This window comes from Neurospora crassa, linkage group I, assembly GCF_000182925.2.
Source record: "Neurospora crassa OR74A linkage group I, whole genome shotgun sequence".
In the NCBI taxonomy this organism is placed as follows: domain Eukaryota; kingdom Fungi; phylum Ascomycota; class Sordariomycetes; order Sordariales; family Sordariaceae; genus Neurospora; species Neurospora crassa.
In genome coordinates this window covers 2,897,574-2,919,732 of record NC_026501.1, presented here as the reverse complement: position 1 = coordinate 2,919,732, position 22,159 = coordinate 2,897,574, and the positions used below count along the sequence as shown (strand labels likewise).

At 51.7% G+C, this 22,159-nt stretch overlaps 5 protein-coding genes across 7 annotated transcripts; 1 reads left to right on the top strand and 4 right to left on the bottom strand.

Annotated features, from left to right (window-relative positions):
- Positions 1–50: 50 nt before the first annotated feature.
- On the bottom strand, positions 51–3,286 carry NCU02613 (hypothetical protein). Its single transcript, XM_959923.2, has one exon. The coding sequence runs from the start codon at positions 2,368–2,370 to the stop codon at positions 838–840; it is 1,533 nt and encodes a 510-aa protein (XP_965016.1). The 5' UTR covers positions 2,371–3,286; the 3' UTR covers positions 51–837.
- Positions 3,287–5,737: 2,451 nt separating this feature from the next.
- Positions 5,738–10,127, bottom strand: NCU02612 (hypothetical protein). The gene is made up of 3 exons (XM_959922.2): positions 9,543–10,127; positions 9,263–9,478; positions 5,738–9,059 (listed from the first exon to the last, which is right to left on the bottom strand). Exons 1-3 carry the CDS (start codon positions 10,021–10,023, stop codon positions 6,163–6,165), a joined length of 3,594 nt encoding a protein of 1,197 aa, XP_965015.2. The 5' UTR covers positions 10,024–10,127; the 3' UTR covers positions 5,738–6,162.
- Positions 10,128–10,551: 424 nt separating this feature from the next.
- On the bottom strand, positions 10,552–13,594 carry NCU02611 (multiple RNA-binding domain-containing protein 1). The gene is made up of 3 exons (XM_959921.2): positions 13,226–13,594; positions 12,388–13,161; positions 10,552–12,185 (listed from the first exon to the last, which is right to left on the bottom strand). The coding sequence occupies exons 1-3, from the start codon at positions 13,457–13,459 to the stop codon at positions 10,710–10,712; spliced, it is 2,484 nt and encodes an 827-aa protein (XP_965014.1). The 5' UTR covers positions 13,460–13,594; the 3' UTR covers positions 10,552–10,709.
- Positions 13,595–14,358: 764 nt separating this feature from the next.
- On the top strand, positions 14,359–16,731 carry NCU02610. 2 transcript variants are annotated; one of them, XM_011394683.1, is made up of 7 exons: positions 14,359–14,735; positions 14,991–15,138; positions 15,231–15,253; positions 15,335–15,368; positions 15,437–15,498; positions 15,594–15,663; positions 15,894–16,731. In XM_011394683.1, exons 2-7 carry the CDS (start codon positions 15,081–15,083, stop codon positions 15,956–15,958), a joined length of 312 nt encoding a protein of 103 aa, XP_011392985.1. In that variant the 5' UTR covers positions 14,359–14,735; positions 14,991–15,080; the 3' UTR covers positions 15,959–16,731. The 2 variants fall into 2 exon arrangements, with proteins under 2 accessions (XP_011392985.1, XP_011392984.1); XM_011394682.1 differs by lacking the exon at positions 14,359–14,735 and adding an exon at positions 14,746–14,873.
- Positions 16,732–17,204: 473 nt separating this feature from the next.
- On the bottom strand, positions 17,205–21,694 carry NCU02609. 2 transcript variants are annotated; one of them, XM_011394680.1, is made up of 4 exons: positions 21,374–21,694; positions 20,658–21,188; positions 20,151–20,416; positions 17,205–20,096 (listed from the first exon to the last, which is right to left on the bottom strand). In XM_011394680.1, exons 2-4 carry the CDS (start codon positions 20,826–20,828, stop codon positions 18,377–18,379), a joined length of 2,157 nt encoding a protein of 718 aa, XP_011392982.1. In that variant the 5' UTR covers positions 20,829–21,188; positions 21,374–21,694; the 3' UTR covers positions 17,205–18,376. The 2 variants fall into 2 exon arrangements, with proteins under 2 accessions (XP_011392982.1, XP_011392983.1); XM_011394681.1 differs by having other exon boundaries at positions 20,658–21,694.
- Between the last annotated feature and the right edge of the window lie 465 nt (positions 21,695–22,159).

Sequence of the window (22,159 nt, the reverse complement as noted above, 5' to 3'; positions counted from 1 at the left end):
CCTAACCCAAGCCAGAACACATGAACAGCGTCCAAGTAAAATCATACAGGCAGGAAAACATTTGATATTCGAAGTCTACAGCGAGCGAGACGCATAGCTACACAGTAGTATGAAGCCCATGAAAAATACAGGAAGAAGAAAGTATACGAGTAACATACTTACCCATCAGGAAGGCGAGTGACTCTATCCTGCTTTTTTGGTTCAAAGAGAACGGCGGGAATGGAAAGCGAGATAAAAATTTGGTATGCGGTATCTTAAAATAACAAGAAGAAGAAGAGAAGTAATGTGATTTGACCTCAAAAACAGAGAAAAACAAAACGAAGAAAAGATCCCGAACCCGCAAGATCCTTTATCCTCTCCCTCGACTTCCTAACTTTTACAACTCCTGTCCTATCATCATCACCATTATCACCATGATCCAATGCAAAGTTCATTCCTCCCCTTACATGGCAGCTTGATCCCACCAAATGCTCGGCTCAACTTATGCCTAAGCGAGGTTGCCCTCTTTTTCAGATCTCTCTTTTCTCTTGTTTCGTCAAATCCGGCCGACCAGCCATGCAACAATGCCATGCTTCATGAATATCCCGTCTCAACCAAAACGCCAGAATGTTTTATCCTCATTAAAATTGGAATGTGAAGGAGTGCGTGGACTAGTACTAATGAAGCACTGGTTTTCTTTCCTGAATTTGAATGGTATCCTGCGCGAACAATGCCCTTGTTCAAAACTGTAATCAAAGGGCAGAAGGACACGAAAGATTGGCTTGTTGCCCACAATGGGCCGCGTTTTTTCCGCTAACGTTACGAACAGTGGCCATTGTCGTGATGTAACAACGGACTTCAATTCCTGCTAACAAAGCCCCATTGGCCTCTTTCGCGACGGAACTTGGCAACGCTCGTGGTTTGGTTGTATGCGGTCTCGTAGATGGTCGCAGTCATAATAGCAGTCTGGGTGGTCTCGGTTACGTAGACGGTAGATGCGGGTATGGTGATGGTCTGCGTAACCTTCACAAACTTGGTATTTCCGGCGACGGGAATCTGGCCGCTTTTTTCAGTCGGGATGTTGGTGCTAGCCAGTGCGGACGCACTGGATTGATGAGATACAGTGGCTGGTATCGAAGTAGGGGCCGAGTTTGATGCTTCAGATGCCGATGAAACAGGCGTAGATGATGCTGACGGAGTGGGAACGGTCGAAGAGGAGGCGCTTAGAAATACTCCGCCGGCGAGTGGGCTTCCAGATTGGGTTGCAGAAGGAGCATTAAGGTTACCTCCTACAGCCATGCTCTTTTGTCGGGCCATGTTTCTAGCCTGAATATCGTTGGAAATGGGAATCGGTACTACCTCTACCCCAATCAAACCAGCCATTGGGATGTCAGCTTCGTTATAGTCAACGCCAGCTTTCGCGGCCTTCCCTTTCTGGGGGACTTTGACCATGAAAAGATTCGCCATCTGTGATCGGATAGCAGCTTTGCTGGAGTCCGTTTCCACAAACTGCACGTCACTCTCGCCCCCTTTCTTGCATCCAAGACCCTTAACTTCACCAAGGCTTTCGTCGCACGGGTTGACAATCTCGATATCGACAACTCCGGTATAAATTTCGGGAACTGACACTATAGGGTCTTTGTACTCCTCGATGAAGGTATAAGGAGAGACGGCGACGCCCCGCTTGTGCGTTTGTGGCCAGTCCCAGACCCAGATGATTGTGTACACTTGTCCAATTTTGAGGTCGGCCGGGAGCTTGATGTCCGACTGACACATGAGGCGATCTCCCATTGTGGGCGGAATCTTGTAATTGGCCCGGCGGAAAGCTTTGATGCCTGCGGGGTCGCCAGATGATTTGTCGACAGGCTCACGACATTGACCGTCGTCAAAGTGCCTGGTAGCCAAGAGCCTTCCCTTCTTATCGCCGCCGGTGCCATCAGCCGTCCATTTGAGGTGAACATCAGCGAAGCGGACATCGGCTAGGTCGTTGTTGGTCGTACCATATAGGTAGATGGTGCCCCGATTTACAGGTGAGTTCCTCTTGATATTGGGTGCTTCTGCGAGCGAAACGTGGCCGTTCTCATTGTATTGGATAGCTACCCAATCTCCTGGGGCAGCCTTTGGCATTGCATAGTCGACATTGTAGCTTTGATCAGTGAGGACTGCCCTGTCTGGGAAATAAAGGAGAGCAGAATCGAGTTTGTCAAGAAGCATGTACTGATTGTCCCCAGGTTTGTAAGCCCTCGAGTAACCCAGTGGTCCGACCAAGGTGCCGTTTGGCGCGATGCGCCTCACTTGTTCGGGCCAGGAATGTCCTGCTGAAAGTTGGGCCATGGCAAAAAGAGCGGCAACCAGAAGGCCCCGAGTGTCTTTCAGTGAAAATGTCTTCATGACGTGCTGTCTCCAGAGACAAGGCCTGAATGTTGCTGTAGAATTTGTTGTTTATCGAAAAGAGTGAGAGGCAGGAAGGAAATCGGCTTCAGAAAGCGAGTGCTGCAACACTATCGGCGTTGAAAGAAGAAGAGAATCGAGGTGTAAATTGGTTCAACGTCCAGCGTATAATATGACCAGCATGGGTACAAGAATGGAGAACGAGCGGGGTGACTCCTATTGTATTTGGTGTGTGCTTCTTCAACAGGCCATTGTGACGGGTTCCTGAAGTTGTGGGGAAATCGAAGGGACTTTTATCGACGAAACACAATAAAGAAGGAGGCAGGTGCGCCGGGTCGATAATGAAATTGTCCACCGGCCCAGGCGCGTGACGGGTGGGTCAAAGAAAAGTCGGAATGAGCGTCAAGCAAAGGCGGCGGCTGCAGAATCTGCTCGAGTCGAGTCGAGAAAACTATCGAGACGGTAGTGACCAAGGCCTGGTGTTGTTCACTTGCTGCCGTCGTCAACGGAAGATGATTCTTGTTGTTGGAACCGTAGTTTTCGAAGTTGGAACCAGCCTTCTTGTTGATCCAGCTCACGAGGCCAATGCAGGGCGGGTTGAAGACTAAGGACTAAGAACCGAAATGATGAGGAGTGCGAACGATGATCAGACGGATTGCGAGAGCCGAGGTGACTGTGAATAAGAAAAGAGTATCACGCAAACCTGGGTAACGGTGGTGGATGCGTGATGCTCGTCCTTGGGACGTTGTATTGGACGGCACGGGAGAGTAGAAAAAGAATCTAGCAGCATCTAGATGCCACCAGCAGAGCACACACCAAAATTCGGTAGCACGGCGGGATGCGCAACACTTGAAACCTCGGGGACCCGAAATGAGAAGGAGCCTGTGTAGGCGCGGGGAGTGCGTCACGAGAGAATGGTGTAAAGACGGACGGATGCAGTACCAGGCCAACCCGTGGAAAGCACCCTTCCCGTCTTTCCTCTTCACAAATGATCTTGTTGCGCGCGGCATACCTCCACTACCTACCTACCTAGTCATACTACGTATTGCCCTGATTGTCCATACCATCAAGCCAGCCATTGCCCATTACTCACTGGCGGCTGGCACATTGAAACGAAACTGAAAGGACGGAGCCTACAAGCCACCGACTGGCCCCTGGGGCTGGACTTGCTCACTGGATCATGGTGGCCGATGGATGCGACGTGGCTCACAGACAAGAAAGAGATGAATGGATGGAAATTAGATCAAAGTGGTGCAACTGCCCAAGCTGTTACAAGTTCGTTGGAGCCCATCTGCCATGTCGTTGCTTCCCGATCATCGTCGACGAACCGTTTGGTGTGGAGATGCGCTAGGCTGTTCTGAAAATGCAGGCACGCTGTCGGTTTGGTTGGTCGTCGCTTGTCCACCATGGCCGACAGCCGCAGAGCCAAGATTTAGTGGGGCGGCGTCAAGCGTGACATCAAGGGTCGGGTCCGGGTTGGAGCCCATACGCCCCACCTTGTCCATCCTCGTCATCATTGATCCTCGGCCACGTCCGCGTGGCTTGCTCCAGTCCAAATCTTTTTTTCCTGTCTCGCTCCAGGGACAACTCCAAGTCCTTACACCCAGCAAGATGCAAGAAGACAAACGACGACTTGCCGTAGGTTCCTGACAGCCCGAGCCTAGCCTGATTATTTTGTTCTCTATGATTCTCCGGCGGCTGTCCCCCAGAGCTCTTCCAGAACTTGTTGACTCGCAGCGAACGTGACCATGGAAACTCCGCTTTGTTTCAAGGCCGAAGGAGATCAATGCGCTTCCCTTCGGAGCACCTCGTTGGTTGAAATAGCCGCCTAGCCGCCCGCGCTTCCAGGTATTTGATATCGAGAGGTATACGTATCAAACCCTTTCTTCTAAAGAAAAGGAAATCATTCTTTGTCTCACGTTGATGGGGATGGCGTTTTCAAGATACGCCAAATTCCCATTCGCGAGCGAAACACGAAGATCCGACCGAATACATCATGGTGTAAACTAAGCGCTGCATGGGGGTCCGATCTCATCGTCAAACCCCCTTGCTCTTTTATGCGCCGCATGAATCTACAACCGCCGCGTCGATCATCGGAATAACACAACGAAGAATCCCATGTGCTAAAAGGTAGCAGAGGTAGTAGTGTTCTACACACAAACACACACCTTGCCCTCTACCTATCCTCTGTGATATATTTATCACCCCTCGTTCGCCTCCCACTCAATGCCAAGTTCTCGTCATCCCCCATGTTCTTTTATATCAGAAACCGGACGAACTGTCACGCTACGCAGCCCTATCCGCCGTCTGCCCACGTGTCCCTGGAAGGGACATTTGTTTCAGCCTTCGCTTTGTGCACTTTTGTCGAGCCGGTGGGCAATTGCTCACCAAGTGTTTGAGAAGGGCCCCAGCTTTTTTTCCGAGAAAGGGAAAACTAGACATCAGGGCCAGGATACGAGGCGCTTCTCAGCTAAATTGTTATTGTTCTCCCTCGGATTTCGTGGCCAGTGACACACCCATAGTCATATCAACAATGGCACATCCTAGAAGACCACAAAAATCTACTGTGAAGGCTTCACGGACGGCTAGTACACCGCGCCCCGCCAAACGGTCATATCCGGACGCCGGTTGTGGTGACTGGTAAGCTTTGGATGTGTGTTTATTTCGTTTCATGTCCCCCCACAACCCCTCTAGATTATTTCCCAGTACAAATCCAGACGTACATTAGCGAATAATGGATAAGGTCCGTCCCGTGTGAGTGTTTGTTTGTTTGTCCCCTCCTTTCACCCACATCCCGGACTCTGACGGTTGAGACATCCCTGGCGAGTGACAAGGGTCATTTGACAACCATTTGCGGAGTGATGTAGATCACCTTACCACAACGATTCTGGCGAGTTGTGCGAAAGAATTGTTCGGACACACTTGCGTACTGAAACATAGCCGAGAGTGTTCGGTTCTTTTTTTCTTATCTACTTTTCTTTCTTTTTTCTTTTTCTCATTTTCCGCATGGCTCGGTGTTCAGAGGGTGGTTGATTGGAAGAAAGGAAGAAGACTGAGACAAAAACCCAGAAGGGTGACTCAAATACCTCGCCAACACTTAGAACGCCATTGCACTTTCCAGCATCTCCTTTTCTGCCATCAATCTGATGAGCCAACTTGAAGATTGTCATGATGAATTACAATGATTTCTCCCAGCCATTGCTCAGCCTGGTTTTCATCTATGTTCACTCTTTGAATTACACAAACTGGAACGTGAAACCCAATTTTAAAGCCCGTACTCTTCACTAATCAAGCAAAACCCATGGAAACAGAGCCGTCGTTTGATAATTAGATGATAACAATGCACAAGTGCTTTGTCTTATTGTGTGCAAATAATCTTGGCCCTATAGCGATGCCCCCATCATATCCTCCGTCTCCTATTTTATCGTCCACAGACCTACTACTGTAAAGATACCACACACACACACACACACATACAAATGGAGAATTGGGAGAGAAAAAAGAAAGGTAATATAAGCGAGTTGAGATGCGCCCTTTGATCATGCGTCATGTCAACAGCAAACCCAAAAAAGGAACCCGCATAACCTCGAAACGCCCACTGCCAAGTGGCTTGAAAATGGCGGAAATTTCCATCCGCCCAGCTTGATCACTCATCTGATCCAGTCATCGAGTCATTAGAAGAGTTCCACGCAACTCCGGTCCGTCCATGATTATGACTTGCGTTCCCAGTGCGTTCCGCACTCACACTAAACACCACAGCCCGCGCCAATGATATGAGGAAATATCATGCGACTAGTCCTCCTCATAGTTTTCGTCATCACTATCATCGCTCTCATCCCCTGATTCCTCATCATCATCCCCTAGACCTACGGCTGATCGAGGACGCTTAACTCCTCGCGTGAGTGACTGAGCTTGATGGTGGTAGTCATCTCCCATTTGCATCTCTTCCACCAACGCTGCCCCCTGTAATTCGTTCGCGCTGGCCACAATCTCGTCCCACTCTTGCGAGAGGTGGTGGCCTTCTTTGGGAGAGTTTGAGGTTAGAGATCGATGCTGGTGCTGATGCTGACTAGGATGTGAGTGGTATTGATCTTGAAAACGCGCATAATGATGTTGGTGGTGGTGGTGGTGCTGCTGCTGTTGATGATGCTGAGATTGGGAATGCTCCTGGTGATGTTCTTGCTGTTCATCAACAGTCACAGGCCAGTGAACCTCCGCACCGGTCGACGTGGCGGGTGTCCAGAGACCATGGTCATCAACCAGCCCCCCGGCAGTGCCATTGCCCTGCCATTGCTGATGCTGCTGCTGTTGTTGATGAGGATGCTGATGAGATGCTTGGTGTAATTGATGGTTATAACGTCCATCGACCGACCCCGCTCTTGAGACGGGGTTGCTAGGTGGATGTGAAGCAACAACAGAAGTCTGAGGATGTAGATGCTGAGACGTCAACGATGACGTCCTTGTTCCCCATTGCTGAGCACCATCACCAACCGCAGCGTGAGTACTAGCAGCGGCGTATCCCGCTGGTGTCGCTGACCAGGTTGATTCGAACCCACTGGTAGCAGACCAAGTGGACGGTGCAGTGGTGGAAGGACCATAGATGTTAGATGTAGCGGTCAAAAACGGATCCGTCACAGCAGCCAGATCACTCAATGAAGGTTGTGGGGGGTTGTGTGCATGAAGAAGATGATGATGAGTGGTATGGGAAAGACCAGTATGAGGGGCTGGATGTTGATGGCCGTAATGCTGCTTCTGACTCCCACCACCCGGTCCACCCGCGGCATCAAAGTTGTGAGTAAATGAGTTACTCATTGTTGCGCTAGGCGGAGGTGTCTCCAAGCCCGAGTGGGCACTGGCACCACCGTAATTCCCCAATCTTTGCCCTTCATGTCCACCCCCGCCTCCTCCTCCCCTCATGCTATGCTCAAGCATCATCTGGAACTGGGCATCGTAGTCTGTTGCTGCTGCTGCTGCTGCTGCCGCAGCCGCAGAACTAAAATGCGTAGCCCCAGATCCCACAGAGGAGAAGGAGCTTCGGAGATCAGTACCACCGCCCCATGCGGTAGATGTTGCGGCGGTCGAGACCGCAGCCGAGGTGTATACGTCGCCCATTCCGGCAGCGGTGTTCAGGTGCTGCTGGTAGCTGGATACTGGTGACACGATCAGGTCGCCGGCGCGACCCCCAATTCCGGGCGTGGTTCCCATTGATGTGGAGATGGGCGATGGGACGAAGGTCTCTGTTGCACCTATGCCGTGGGAGGGCCCGGGATAATGGGGGTTGATACTCAGTGAAGTCCTACCGGCGGCGGTTGTTGTGTGACGCTTTGGCCCAATAACTTGTCCGGCAGCAGCGGCTTCGGAACTGCTAAGCAGTGCCTTTTGCTGGTGGTAGGGGCTTGTTGGGTCGAGGACGGTCAGGAAGCGCCAGCTGGTCTTGCCGCTTTGTGCGGTGAGGACCCTACCGGCGCTGTCGAGGCTGTGGATAGTCTCGAATGTCCAAAGGATCACGGCACAGCGGGTCCATTGTGGCTGGTGGCTTGCGGTGCCGGTAAGGCCAACATCCTGCTGCTCGAGAGGAGACTCGGGTGGGCAGGACCAGATCTCTTGGAGCATGGCGATCTGGGGAACTAGTTCCATCTGTGTTGGTTGGCCTCCGTCGCCGCTGACGCTAGATCGGGTGCTACTGGTGCTCTCGGTGTCGTCATTGTCTTCAGAATCTTGAGGTTCTCTCTTCAAAGGAGCGGCCGCTGCCCTTCTCTTGTTGGCCCCTCGCCGCACTCCTGTGAACGGGTGAGCGGGATACTCAGCGCAGTTGGTGAGAGTACGCGCCCATGCGTCAGCTGGGAACGGTACCATGACCCAGTCCCGACGTCGGCGCGCCGAGATGCAATTACATTGATGGTCGTACCCGTCGCAACCGGGGAGGTGCTGGTATTGGATGGCGATCTCGGCACTTGTCTCATAGTATGTTTGCGGCGGCGACTTTTCGCTCATGAAGCTCAACTCGGCCGGGCGGACAAGCTTCGTCTCTACCTTCCACCGGTGGCTGAGTAACTGTGGTTGCTCGATGTTGATCTCAATCCACGAGTTGAAGTCCGATTGGTTGGGAAAACCTCGCTTTTCCTTCAGCTCCAAGGCGACGTTCATGTGCAAATAGTCGCAGCGACTATCGGCGGCGACGATGGCCTCAAGTCGCTCATGGAGTTTGGGAAACGAGGTCTCCCACCCCCTGCTGACTTCTCTGACAGTGCTGGACTCTACTTGGCGAATTTCCTTCGTAAACTCGTGTAAAAGCGAGCCTTTGAAGATCTGCTGTTCTTCCTTGGCCCATTTCTCCTTTTCGAGGTTGCGTTCAAGGTGAGGGTATTCGCTCTTGTCTAGCCTGTCGCCCGTGGTGGGAAGGTATCCGGAGCCGTCACCCTGGACATTGACGTTGGGGTGTGACACGAAGATCCAACATCGTTTGGGCCGGATGGCAATCTGGTCATTCAGTGCAAGGATGTGGGCAAAGTACTCGTAATTGGGCCGCTCATCGGGAAGACGACCTTCTGCCAAGGCAATCAGCACTGGGTTTTTCTTGAAAGACTCGATTTCCTTGAGCTTCGTCGCCGACAAGGGCTGCTTTTTAGCCACCTTGCGTGGTCTGCTCTTCTCCTCTTTCTCATCGTGTCGAGGGAAGAAGAAGTGAACTATGCGCAGGGAGGGCGGGCAAGGGGGGCCCGTTGGTTAGCTTGTGTGCGCGCCACAGGATATACAGAATCTGCACGACAGGAAAGCAAGCACAGGGGGGGAAGCCTGACGGGGCCGGAAAAAGAAATGTTTGCTTGGTCAACTAAATGTAGCGTGCAATGGGGCTAAACAAAGTGAAAGGCTTCAACGAATTCATACTTACAGCATCGATGATTCAGAAGTAAGTTCTTCAAAACTTGGATGTGGCTCGACACCTGTTTTCGCGTTCTCTTCATCTTCGGGTCCGGTTCGGTTCCGGGCGGCAAGCTGGCACGATACGCTATCCAGAGATACTCAGTAACTAACATGTTCCGACCCCAGAGCTTCGAACGCATCGTGTACTTTCTCTTTCCCATTTGCTGAGGGATAAGCAACATAGCTGGATAAGTACCAGTATCAGCCACCTGGTCTGTACAATACAAGGTTCTTCACAAGATCCTCACCGTCAAGAAACGCATCCTCAAGGACGTCTGGCCATTTCTGGTCCGACTTTTCCTCCTTGCTCTTACTTGCTTGCTTCTTCCTGTAACTGAGGAACTGAGGTGACAAGTAGATTGGGTTGATGGCATGTTCCCTTCTCCGAAGCTGCATCTGATGCCTTTGCTGTAACCCTAGGAATTCGGGGGTGCCATAGGCGGAACTGGCAGACTGAGTCGGGACAACGGGTGGACTAGGAATGGAGAGCTGATGATGTGCAAACGTCGACCTTACCAGAGCACCGAGTTGTTGCTGTTGCTGCTGCTGCTGTTGTCGGCGTTGCTGTTCTTCATGCTGTTGTTGGAAATGATGATACTGAGCATTGCCAGTGGACTCGCGCAGAGGCGGTCTTGGTGCGGAGAGGACATGGCGATGATCCAGGATAAAGTCCGACGAAGGAGGGTAACACTGCGATGCAAGAGTCGTGGGTCTGACTGGCAACTCCATATTTTAAGGACTGGTACAAAAACCACTGGAAAGTGAACGCTCTGGTACTCCCACGGCGGGCTGAAATAAAGAGGAAGAATGCCCGGAAGGAATGACTTGTCGTCAGACGCAAGCCAAAGAGGATATAAAATATGCTCGTACGAAGGGGGGTTAAGCCGTTGAGGCATGGAGGGGAGTGGTCAATATCTTATAAAGGGCCGTCGCCCTTCCCTCGATAACGATCACCAATCCCAGGCAAGCCGTCCTTGGGATGTTTCTTGCAACATGCTGCTCGAGGGCGACTGTCGCCCTGGGTGTTGTCAAACAACTGTTATTAGGTCAGCTGCTTGTTGTTACTTGGACAGGACCAACTGGCACGCAAGGGAACCGTACCAGTTGACAAGGGGAAATCTGCAGCACCAGTCAGTCGGTGCCGGCCATCGAACCATAAGCAGAAAATAGGAGGACTTGGACCAAGCAGCCCTCACTCAGGCATGCGGCAAAATTACTTTGCACAGTACGGATGTGAGCACGGGAGAGAGTGTGCGTGAAAGGGAAATGGATGCAATAAAGGTGGTTGTCCCAAAAAGGCAGACATGGTTGACAAGGGTGCCGAGCACCTCCTTCACAAGGGAACCGAGACATGATTGCCGCAACCCCGTCCCAAAATCTGAGACCTAGGGAAAAGATTCAATTCTTCATGTGCTTCATACTTCATCTTCATCGTTATCTCCAATGGTGACCTTCGCCCGCCCTGTCCCTGTAAGTTGCTGCAGGGCGACCTTATTAACCTGGGCACGAGTCTTCTTCTCCATCGCAGCGATCTGGTCCTCCGGGTCGATATCCTCCGCCTGCGCGAAATCAATAACAAGACGGCGTCCGAGAATATGAGTATCTTTGAGAGAATTAAACGCGTTGAGCGCTTCCTTGGCTGTGGAAAATTCCGCAAAAGCAAAACCGCGCGATGATTGGTTGAACTTCTTAGGAATGCGAAGCGCAACCAACTTGCCATAGGCGCTGAACAGAGTTCGCACTTCCTTCTTCGTGACTTCGAAAGGCAAGTTCTTGACGACGAGCTTGGTGCCTTGGTTCGCCGCCTTCTTGGCCATATCTTCCCGCCTCCGTTCCTCAGCGGCATCGAGACCTCTGTGTGACGCCTTGACGCTAATTTTGTGGGCATCAAGAACCTGGCCGTCCATGACTTTGAGCGCAGCCTGTGCCTGGTCCTTGGTTCGGAAAGCCACGAAACCAAAGCCCATGCTGAGCACTTGGCCTGGCTTCTTGGGGTCTGTTTTCGTCTTGACCTTCGCCTGGACAAACCCGTCCAAGTGTTTGAAGGCGTCGGTCAGGCCCTGAGAAGTGGTGGAGAAGTTGAGATTGCGAACAAACAATGAAGAAGTCTCTAATTGTTCCTCAGCATCGTCTCGTTCCAGCAAATCAGCCACAGACGGCTTCTGCACACCGGCAGGACGAGCATCAGTGGGTACAGCCACATTATCGGTAAAGAGACCCTTCGGTCCCTTCTCGAGGAACAAGACGGAATCCTTGAAACGGGAATATGCCTTCCTGGCAAAAGCTGTCCTGCACTGGACAGGCTGTGCGAATTGGACGATGGCAATGGTGCCGCTGGGTGGCATGAGGACTCTGAGAACTGTACCATGCTCTTCGAAAAGAGTCCGCAACTCCTCAATTGTGGTGTTCTTGATGTTCTTAACGAGGATGGTGGTGTCACCCCGCTGTTGTGTCTTGAAGGCCTCAATATTCACACCGTTGGCGGCGAAGTATTGTTTTGCTTCTTGGATGACCGTGGTCTCAGCAACAGCCTGCTTGACAGCAGCTGACGCGTCCGTAGGATCCAGAAGCTCAGCCTTTGACACGCCTAGACGTTCTGCCATTGCCGTGTTCACAGCATCTTGGCTCATGAAGAGGGAGTTCCAGTTGAAGGTGCTAGAAGCAGCCTCAGCCTTCTTCCTCAACAGCTGTTGCTTCTTCAAAGGCAGCTTCGAGAGAGCGAATTCGTCCAGCTTGTTCTCCCTCTTGGCAGCGGCGGGCAGGATGTGGACGATTCGACCTTGAAAGACAGTACCGTCTGTCTGGAATGCAGCAAGTGCAGACGCCGGCTTTTCGTAGCGAATCATAGCAAAGCCCTTGCTATGCCCCTTGCTATCTAGTGGGACATGCACCTGACGTAGAGTCAGCAGGAATTCAAATTGACTATGATCCAAAACAGTTTGATAACGATCGACCCTATGATCAGAAACTCGAAGCATCTACTAAAATACCGAGCCCAAATTCACATCATTTGCGTTTGGCATAAGATGTCCCTATCAGGGGTTCATCATAAAGAGGGCGAAAGGAAAGAGGAAAGGAAATGTTGCAGCGTACCTCTACCAAAATGCCAAATTTGGCAAAATGCTCTCTGACATCATCCTCGGTGACGGTGTAACTGAGGTTCCTTAAGAAAAGCCGTGATGTCTTTTCAATCAGGCTTATAGCCGACTCGGGGTCATGCGTCGAGGTCGCTGCCATTTCTCTGGAGTCCTCGGCAGGATGTTCCTCTGGCTTTGCCGACGCCGTGTTCTCAACGGACGTGGATGGCACAGAAACAGCTGCAGAACCAGACGCAGCCGGACGAAGAGCGAAAGCGGCATCCTCTGGGTCGACCAAGTCAAGAAGACGGTTTGTCCTCGAGCGAAGCCAGTCATCATCAGTAGCATCGAGAGACACTGGTGGGGCTGACTCAGACGGTTCAGCGCTTGCTGCAAGAGGGGCGTCGACCATCTCCTGATCGGCAGTGTGTGACTGATTATGAGTACGAGAGGGGATATCCTCGTATTCATCATCACTTTCACCATCCTCCAAGCCGGCAGGCACAGCTGGTGCCAGGACTTCGTCGACGGTGGTGGGAAGGCCCTCGGCATTGCGCATCTTCTTGGATGGGTGAGCCCCCATGACATCGAGGTACTCCTGGAGTTTCGGATCGGCCTCGTCCAAAACATCCAGTTTCCTCTTCGGGGCATCTGGGGCGGCCTCCACTTTAGGTACCGCGGCGGCAGTTACCTTGGTGTTGGGAGGCAAAACCTTGGGCGCATTCTTGGGGTCGGCATCTTTCGAAGAACCCTTTGAAGGTGATTTGTGCTGGGGTTTTGAGTCCGCAATCTGACGGTTGCTGTTAGCATCAGGTTTGGTATTGGCCAGTAGCGTAAGACAGGCTGGAGCATACCGGTTTTGCTATGTCGACTGAAATCCTGGACATGCGGATGAAGGAACGGTTGAAGTATTTGACCGCCCGGGCGGCATCTTCCGCTGACTTGTAGCCGACGAAGCCAATATGGCGGGCTGGGATAAGTTTAACATCGGTAACTTGGCGACCCTCAGCCGAGAAATGCTTGCGAAACTCGGCTTCGGTGATGGTAGGCGGCAGGTTCTTCACAAAAATTCTCGATGATGACTCCATTGCTGCAGCCTCTGTCTATACAAGACAGTTGATGGACCGGAGGCTTGCCGCAAGATCATTCCGTCGAGGGTACCGCGGGACTGCAGATTTGTGGTAATTGGGGGAATGGAAATCGACACCAAATTTTTTTTCCACGGTCATCCATAATAAAAATTTCCCGGTCCCCACTGAAGCCGCCCGGGCGCTCTTATCTTATCTGTCAGGTGGCCCGGGCGGACCCATTCGCTAGTGTAGTGTACATCCACTGTCGGGTATTCCATCGCAGTGGATGCACGGCGCCAGCCCAGTGACACGGTGACATGCCTGGCCCTAGGGTGCACCAGTAGAGGTATGTACCACCCATGGACTCCAGCTGCAGCTTGACAAGCGCCCGTCGCCTGGCGTAATCTTGTTGGGCGCCCGGCTGCCCTCAGTTAGAACACTTTGTGGATGTTATGCCTTGCATCATGTCGTTGCTCATGTTGTAGCGCCGAAGGGCGGGAGAAAATGTGCCTGAGCGGTATCGTCCTTCTAGCGGTAGGTAGGCGATGAAGGGCCCGTTGGTGAGAGCTTGTGCCCTATGCCGCATGAGCTTCGAGCCCACTACACGTATGGAAGTGAAGTGGAAGCTTCTACACAATACGCACTTCCTGACCTCCAACTTACAAGCACATAACGCACGCTACACCTCAGTCCGTCTGCCATACATAGTTTGAGATCATGCTGGCTTTCTCCACCGCCAAACAAGCAAATGTTCTGCATCCATCATACTGTGTATGACATCCAATCGAGGTTAAAGGGTAGGGATGAATAGGACCCAGCACGCTGCATCTCCTGTCTCCAAGTCTTTAGTCGCATAATGATGATTCGCTCGATGTCCACCCTAGCGAGTTTCTAGCCAGGCACCTCACTTGACGAACCGGGGCGTCACACCCAGCTGACTGCAACATGGAAGGAAAGAACTAACTGCCAAATCTTGTAGCCCGGTACAGGTAGGTACAACGCAAGGTACCTCTGCGTACTTCCCGTCAGGGCGCCTTGCCGCCCTGCCCCTGCCGCCTTTTCTGACCGCCCACACCTATCTCTACCTACCTACGCTTTGAGTCCATCCCAAGCACAACTCCGTCCGACACGAGAAACATCCAGTCCCTTCATCCAACGAAGTACCCGACCAACCACCTGCTCTCTCTGTTGACGGATCGTCTATCGCCTCCGTACCATTTCACAAACCCGGCGCCGGCCTGTACCTTTACGATCCATCTGCAAACCCCACCACAAGGAAGAAACGAAGCCAGAGGTAGGCATCCCGCACCACCGTTTTCGGGCACCAGTGTCTCTTTGCCGCCAACATCACACAGGCTTGTTTGCACCTATCCTACCGCATGTTGTCAGACCCCTAGTTGGGCATGGGCAGGTAAACAACAGGGATCACATGGTGTTACCCCCTTTCCCGTCTTCTGATATATACCAACCCAGTCCACAATCACCTCTCTACCGGACTGTAACTTGAGCCTCAATTAAGCCATCTTGTGGTTAATCCTTGACACTGCAGATTATCTCGGCTCCCTTCGAATAACAAACCCCACCGCATCTACGAACCTCCTAACGGTTATCTCCGTACTACCCCTACATCATCGCAACCATGGGCGGCGACGAGCTCAAGGAGAGCGTTTCCCCTGCTCCCAGGGAGAAGTTGGAAGGTGAGCTACCCATGATACGGGCCCTTCAACGGGACTGTGCTATCCGCACCTGAAACGAGGACATGAGCTGACGAGATGTTTGTGCTGGACAGCCCAGATCAAGAGTGCCGATATGGTAAATCGCAACCCTTGACGAACGATCACGTATGACGAACGGTGCCAGTCAAGATGCTGACGCAGGCGTACTTCTGATCAGACCGAAGATATGCAGCAAGAGGCCGTTGAAGTTGGTATGTGCCCTGGAGAACGACAATGGAGCAACTTCAAGCACAACCGAACCTGACGAGACAATTTCTAGCCCAGGAGGCCATGGCCAAGTTCACCGTTGAGAAGGATATTGCACAACACATCAAGAAGACGGTAGGACCGTATCCATCTAGCGCCACTACAAACGGACTAGGGTTCGGCTCAATCCTTGTGATGGGATTGCCTGGCTAACGGAGAGCGTATGACAGTTTGATGAGCGCAAGGGCCCAACATGGCATTGCATTGTAGGCCGTAACTTCGGCAGCTTCGTCACTCACGGTATGCAAGGCCTTTCCTTCTTCACAGTCCAGTCCCTATCTTTATTCTCCCTCTCAGCTCAGCCCTCCACGGTCCAAGATGTCTGGGGTTCGCATCTGCGCCTGAAGTCGCAAACTGCAAACGCGCAACCACCACCATGATTGTCGTCAAATTCGGCAGCTGGGTTCCAGCAAAATGATACATGTTTTGGACGTGTTCAGCTGACTTATACCTCTTTGCCCTTACCGCAGAGACCAAGCACTTCATCTACTTCTATCTCGGCCACTGCGCCATTCTTCTCTTCAAAACCCAGTAGGGGCGCGACCTCTTCCGCCGTTTTGTTTCCAGGTTGTAGAAGAAGAAAGAAGGCAGAAAGAAAGCAGCACCAGCAGCAGCAGCGTCGTCATCAGCATCTTCAATATTGCTTCATCGCTGGCCCAACGGCGGCCTGGTTTCAACCACGGTTCATGAGATCTTCGCCGTCATCTCTATCTTGTGCTGCGATTTTTTCTTCGTTTTGGCTTTTCTGAGAGCGACAGGAAATGCAACGGCGGGCGCCCCTTTGACTTAGTAGGCCATCACAGGACTAAAGGGGCGTTGACTGTCATGTCCGAAGGGGAGATTCATCACAAAAGTGGGCCATATCGATACATATCACATACAGCATTACTATACCATATCTTAGTACCATACCATGTTTACGAATAATCAAGATATCTTCATGATCATCGGGCTTAGACCACAAGGAGGGTGATATGAGCCGGGAGGGGGAAGAAAGTCGAAAAGAGAATAGAGGAATGGATGGGGTTCACAAAGAGAACTTTGCGAGTGTCTGCATCTAGAGAATCGATCCTTGACCAAAGCCTGCTAACTGAAACCGTTTGATCATGCAAGAAGACAAGGAAAGACAGTATAAGACGATCAAGTTGAAGCTTCCGGCTTGGTGTCAAGCATCTGGTCGAACTTTGTTGACGCATGGTAGGAAATTTTCTTGGTGAACTTCCCAGTCGCCATTGCCCACCTTTGTAGTATACCACTGAAGGTGCCATCGACTATCCACACAGGCGTCTAGCGTAGTGCTTGATGCGATCAAAGAAGAGAAGAGTGTGTGATGTCTGTTCAGATCTCTCGAGTTCCAACACTTTCTTTCACACCTGAACCTGACCCGAGTGAGTCAAACGGACGCGGCATTATCCCGCTCATGGTCTTTGAAAAAATATATCTCCTTATTCTTTAGATGATATGTCTCGCTTTGTGAACGGTGCAACATCCTTTTTTTTTTTTTTTTTTTTTAAAGAAGGCCAACAAGAGCTCTAAATTTTCCCTGTTCAACCCCTGGCCGAAGAAGCGAACTCATAAACAAACAAACCAGTGTCATATTGCATGATTTCTGGCCTTCACTTGGCAGTGGTCTTAGCAACATCCTCCTCCATGTGCTACTATCCTATCCGTCACGATCGTAGACATATAGGCATGCAGTGCTCGCACACAGAACACAGACCGCAGTATAGGCGCCAGACACACATTCACGTGCAAACACTACAGACAGTAAACCGCTGAAGTCTCTCAACTTTCTTTTCTTTGATTTTGCTATGCTATGACGGATTCCTCAAACGGTCGACGACACATCTGTCCGTCACCGTCCTACTAATCAATATCAAATACAATGAACGCCGATCGCCAACAAGCTGTTTTGGTTTATCAAAGTGTCCTTGCAATATGGGCAGAACTGCGGCAACGCAGTACATATCTGTCCCGTCTGTATTGGTACCTTCCATAGGTAGCTAAGCTTGCCATCATGTCTCGCGCTCAAACCATCATGCCATCTGTCAAATCAAAGATGAGCAAAGACGATTCTCATGACTCTCTGTCGCGCTTTCCCTGCCTGCTTATCAGCATAAAGGGACCTAATATAATCAAACGCCCAATTGCCCCATCCCCATCTTAAACTCTCATGTCAGTTCCCGATCTTATGCTCGTCAAGTGCGATGATCCATTGCAATCGCAAGAATAAAAAGACTCCAGAAGACAAAAGCCGCAGAATTCAGGACTGGGAAATGTAGTACATACATCCATCCTTCCCTCCTCAAATTGTTATCCAGGTCTACATCTACCAGAAATAGCGCCTGAGTGTCGCCCAGTAGACATTTTCTAGACCAAAGAGCACGGCAAGATAAAAAAAAAAGAAAAGGTAAAAAAAAAGAGACAGCGAGTTAAAACGAAAGCCAAACCCTGAAAAGCCAAACCCTGAAAAGCCAAACCTGCTAGGCCCAACCATTGGGTATTTTTAAATGCCTGCGCCATGCCTTTGATGCTTCGTAAACTGAAGAGTAGAAAGACGGCCTTTGAATCCTGCTTCCAATTTTCCGGCAACTACCAGAAAGACGGTATGTAGGCCATGACCCGGAAACAGGATAGAGAAAGAAGAGAAAAATGAAAGGCTCAAAAAAAGAAAGAAAAAATAAAAGAAGAGTTGCCATCATAATATACCCGTTTGAATTGCTGTTCCATAAGTCATGTGGACCCCCTGCCACTTCTTGCGAACCCTGTGAATAGGCTCCTGGGGTGAAACCAAACGCCAAAGTGTTGTCTTCCATACCTTGAAAACTCCTCTAATGTGCAGACCTCTTGGCAATATTATGTGGAGTCGACCCATCCTCCTTTGTAGATTGTTCGTCTTGTTCCTCTCCCAAGTTCTTCCTCGCCTCTTTCTGTCGTGTTTTCCACGGGGCTCCTAGTCATTCTCCAACGTGACAGCGCTGTAGATTTCCTTCTTCTCGATCTGAAGTCGAGCGTGCATTCGCATAAGACTCTCCACCTTCTCTGATGAAGGGTCTTCCGCACTACTGACCTCACGGTGCAATGCTTCGTACCGGGTATATGCGCGTTTGAACTTTTCGGCCCTGCTGAGGATATCTGGGTCGAGGCGTGGGCGCTTGGAGCCGATATTGCCGGATGCATAATCGGACGGCGCAGGACGTTTCTTGCTTCTAGATCCAACGTCTCCATTGACACTGCCGGCATTGCTGCTTGCGCTACTAACAATAACCTCACGGTCACGCTCGCGCTCGCGCTCCCGTTTCTGAGGCCTCGATACGATGGCCCGGCGAACTTCCTCGTTATCCGACGCGTTGGTAAGCGGCGATGAGGCCAATGGCGAAGATTTCTGGGGACTGGCAAACTTGCCCTTTGCAAACGTGCTGCCAGATTTAGTCGTAGCGTCAGGTCTTGCTTTGGGCTTTGGCACTGGCTTGACACGCTGGCTAAGCGGAGTTCCGGAGCTGGAACTTTCGTCGTCCTCTGGATCCCGCGGGCGTTTCGACACCATCGGCTTGGTGGTTTTGGGAATGGGTTGAGCCCGAATTGTATCTCTGGTCTCCTCCACCTTCTTCTTCCCAACAGCTCTGATCGGAGCGGCCTTTGGCTTCTGTTTAGTCTTTGGGCTTGGGGCCTCGATTGATTTTGCTGCTGTCTTGTATTTCTCCACGGGAGGACCAGACTTCTTAGTACCAGGTGCAGGCGCAGAAACACCTTGAGTCCTTCCTAAGCTCTTCGAAAGAGGCACTTCGTCTTCGTCCGAATCGGAATCCGTGATGATCTCCTTGGAAAGAATGCGCCCCCCCTTAGCGGCAGGACCCTTTGACCCTGTGACCTTTGTAGAAGCCACCTTCGGTGAGGCCATCCTAGGCGATGCCACCTTTGAAGCTGTTGCCTTGGCAGCACTCGGCCTGCCCGGCTTTTTGGCATTTGCGATTGCTGTGGCAAGACGCTTGGCCTGCGCAACCGAAGCCGACACTTTCTTCTTGGTCACGCCTGTCTGAGAGTTGGACCGCGACATCGGCTCTCCCTTCTCCGTCTCTGCACCGCTAGGACTGGCAGTTCCTGTGATTCGGTTTGGGGTCGGAACGGTTTGACTGTTCTTGGCGATGGTGGCATGAAGCTTGCTCAGGCAGATACCCTTTCCGCGTTCTCCCTTGGGAAGCAACTTCTGCCACAGCGGATCCGAAACACCCAACCGCATGCGATCATACTGTTTGATGGCGTTGTCGATCGCTTTTTGGCGGTCTTCGTCCGTGGCGTAGGCATACTCAAAGACATCCAGCTCTTTCCAATACATTTTCTTAAGAACCCATTTTTGCTCATCCGAGTCAAAGTCAGCCACCTTGTTGAGAATTGGGTGGAATTCTTGCTCATCTCCGTCGTATCTCTCAAGAAGTTCCTCGAATGTTAGGTTTTGGGCAGCAAGCTCGTGGATGATGGGGAATTTCTGTTGCTTCAATCGGTCACCAGGGCCGTTACTGGTAGGACCCAGGGAAGGTGAACCAAGCCCACTCAACGCAGGACTGACAGAAATCGACCGAGACGTGCCATTGGTCTGTGATCCCAGGAGTCTTGCCTTGCCGGGGTTGATTTTGGCACCCTTTTTGGAAGGCAGTCCCTCGACGATCAAAGCGCTAGAGACCATGTTAGTCACAGGCTCACGAGTGGTTCACCTTGGGAACACGTACGAGTTCTCTCGCTTATCTGCTTCAACCTTGGCGAAGGAATTCTTTAGGTTTTCGACTGCCCCTTCGATACCGTTGGAAGGTTTGGTGGTTTGAGCCGCCTTGCGAGCCTTGGCTCTTTTGTAGTAGTCAAAGATCGACATGACTGGTCCCAAGACTCGTTGACCTCTTGTTGGTTTGTTTGGGTTGGTGTAGAACAACTCGTAGTCCACTGGTTCTGTTAAAAGCTCGGGCTGGAGAGGTACTTCCTGATCTTCAATGAAGATTGCCTGGCGTGAAACGGTTAACGGTGAGTAAGGAATGAGGATAGGTGGGGAGGAGAGCCGGCAGAAGAGGCGCGGGGTAGGACGGCAACACAACAATAGACTGAACAGCTATTGAGTATTGAACATGTTTTGGGTTTGGGGTAGAGACCGAGGCGCTCTTGAGTGGCAGGTACAATAGCAATAGACCATGCATTTGTTCCTGAATAATCTGAGGGCAAGGTGACGAGAGGCTCAACAAACTTACCGGATCGTCACTCAGTGACAACTGAAGCTTGCCCCCATTCTGTGCGCTCTCAATCATCTGCGCAACGAGTTCAGCGGACAAGGGCACCGCAAATGCGTGCGGCGATCGCCGAGCTGCTGCTTCGGTCGGGCCTTCAAGGAGAAGGCCATTGTCGGGTATTGCCAACGACATCTTGGATAGATTCACTCGAGCACAAAATGCGCGTCCACCACAATCCCTCCTCTTGTCTTTCGTCTTTCCTGTTACAGGCTCTCTCCTCCTTCGCTACTCCTATGTGTATGACCCGATACTAGATACGGCGGGGTTCCCGCACCGGAGCGGTGGCTTGAGGTCTTGTGCGGAAAGTGACAATTGTCCAGCACCAAAACTTGTGACGGATTTATGAGGATCGCCGAGTGTCGTATGGTACGGTATAGTGGTATACTCAATGAGCGGATGGGCAGGGTGTTGGGTTTCGCTTCATCGTCCTCGCGTGGACTCGTTGGGCTTGGGACCAGGGGGTCGATCGTCGTCGGATGTGGTAAGTTGCGACTTGAACAAGCACTCGGGTGTTAGACTTGATTTTTTTGTTTTTTTTTTAGAAGAGCCGATAGGCGAGAGCAAGGGAAGATTCAACGTCAACGGCCCGGGAAGTTGCAAGGAAGAGAAGGCAGACGGTGAGGGTGCCGTGCTCTCGGATGAAAAGGGCGGCGTGAGGGGGAATGACAACAGCGAACCTTCAAGGCTAACACAAGCGAGAACGGGGCGGAAGCCGTAACCGAAGTCGAATTACCTAGTGACAAGGCGCACACAAGAGAGGCAGAGGCGAGGCACCCAAGAGTGACAGCAACTGGCCCTGGACGACAACATCAGCCGACGACAGGCAGGCGAGCGAAAGGAGGACGATTTGACTAAAGCACGGCGTAACGTGGAAGAGAACCCGGCCGACGAGAACGTGAACCTGGCAGAGGGAGGGCGGAGGTCAAGGACGGGAGACAGGTTGGGAGTGGAAGCGAAGTGGTGAGAGTGGAGAATCGAAGTGGTTGCAGGAGGATAGGTACCCACCCTGTTCACAGAAGGGTAGGTACCTCTTACCTAGTGTGGAATACTCACAGCCGGGTTACACTTTTGGTGTACAGATGCTAAGAGGTGCCCTGGTCCTACTGGGGCGTCCGGGGAGAACGGGGTGCACGGGGTATGTACCTCGATGGATCTCCTGCTATGATCGAAAGTGTACATGGAACGGGCGGATGGGAACGAAACGAAGTGGAAGTAACTCAAAAGGCAGGAATCACGCTAGCCTAGGTGGGTGGGCTCACAACGACCGGACAGTGTAAAGTAGGCATTTTCCCTCACTCCATCGGCAGAGGTGCAATGTGGGCAGTGGTACTTTCCCTTGGGCTGGCAGGCAGGAAATACCTAGCCTGGAGGTAACCGCAGCGCTTGCGACATACCTACCTTCTACACTACAACGGACCACCTCATCCGCCCTTTGTTGTCGGCCAGTCGTGATCAGGGCCGCC

Coding starts and splice junctions, on each gene's coding strand:
- NCU02613 (XM_959923.2), bottom strand. CDS start 2,370: ATGAAGACATTTTCACTGAAAGACACTCGGGGCCTTCTGGTTGCCGCT.
- NCU02612 (XM_959922.2), bottom strand. CDS start 10,023: ATGGAGTTGCCAGTCAGACCCACGACTCTTGCATCGCAGTGTTACCCT. Junction 9,479..9,542: donor TGAGGATGCGTTTCTTGACG/GTGAGGATCTTG, acceptor GTACTTATCCAG/CTATGTTGCTTATCCCTCAG. Junction 9,060..9,262: donor ACTTCTGAATCATCGATGCT/GTAAGTATGAAT, acceptor CCCTGCGCATAG/TTCACTTCTTCTTCCCTCGA.
- NCU02611 (XM_959921.2), bottom strand. CDS start 13,459: ATGGAGTCATCATCGAGAATTTTTGTGAAGAACCTGCCGCCTACCATC. Junction 13,162..13,225: donor CAGTCGACATAGCAAAACCG/GTATGCTCCAGC, acceptor AGCAACCGTCAG/ATTGCGGACTCAAAACCCCA. Junction 12,186..12,387: donor AATTTGGCATTTTGGTAGAG/GTACGCTGCAAC, acceptor ACTCTACGTCAG/GTGCATGTCCCACTAGATAG.
- NCU02610 (XM_011394683.1), top strand. CDS start 15,081: ATGGGCGGCGACGAGCTCAAGGAGAGCGTTTCCCCTGCTCCCAGGGAG. Junction 15,369..15,436: donor GCAAGAGGCCGTTGAAGTTG/GTATGTGCCCTG, acceptor GACAATTTCTAG/CCCAGGAGGCCATGGCCAAG. Junction 15,499..15,593: donor CACAACACATCAAGAAGACG/GTAGGACCGTAT, acceptor AGCGTATGACAG/TTTGATGAGCGCAAGGGCCC.
- NCU02609 (XM_011394681.1), bottom strand. CDS start 20,828: ATGTCGTTGGCAATACCCGACAATGGCCTTCTCCTTGAAGGCCCGACC. Junction 20,417..20,657: donor TGTCACTGAGTGACGATCCG/GTAAGTTTGTTG, acceptor GTTTCACGCCAG/GCAATCTTCATTGAAGATCA. Junction 20,097..20,150: donor GCAGATAAGCGAGAGAACTC/GTACGTGTTCCC, acceptor CATGGTCTCTAG/CGCTTTGATCGTCGAGGGAC.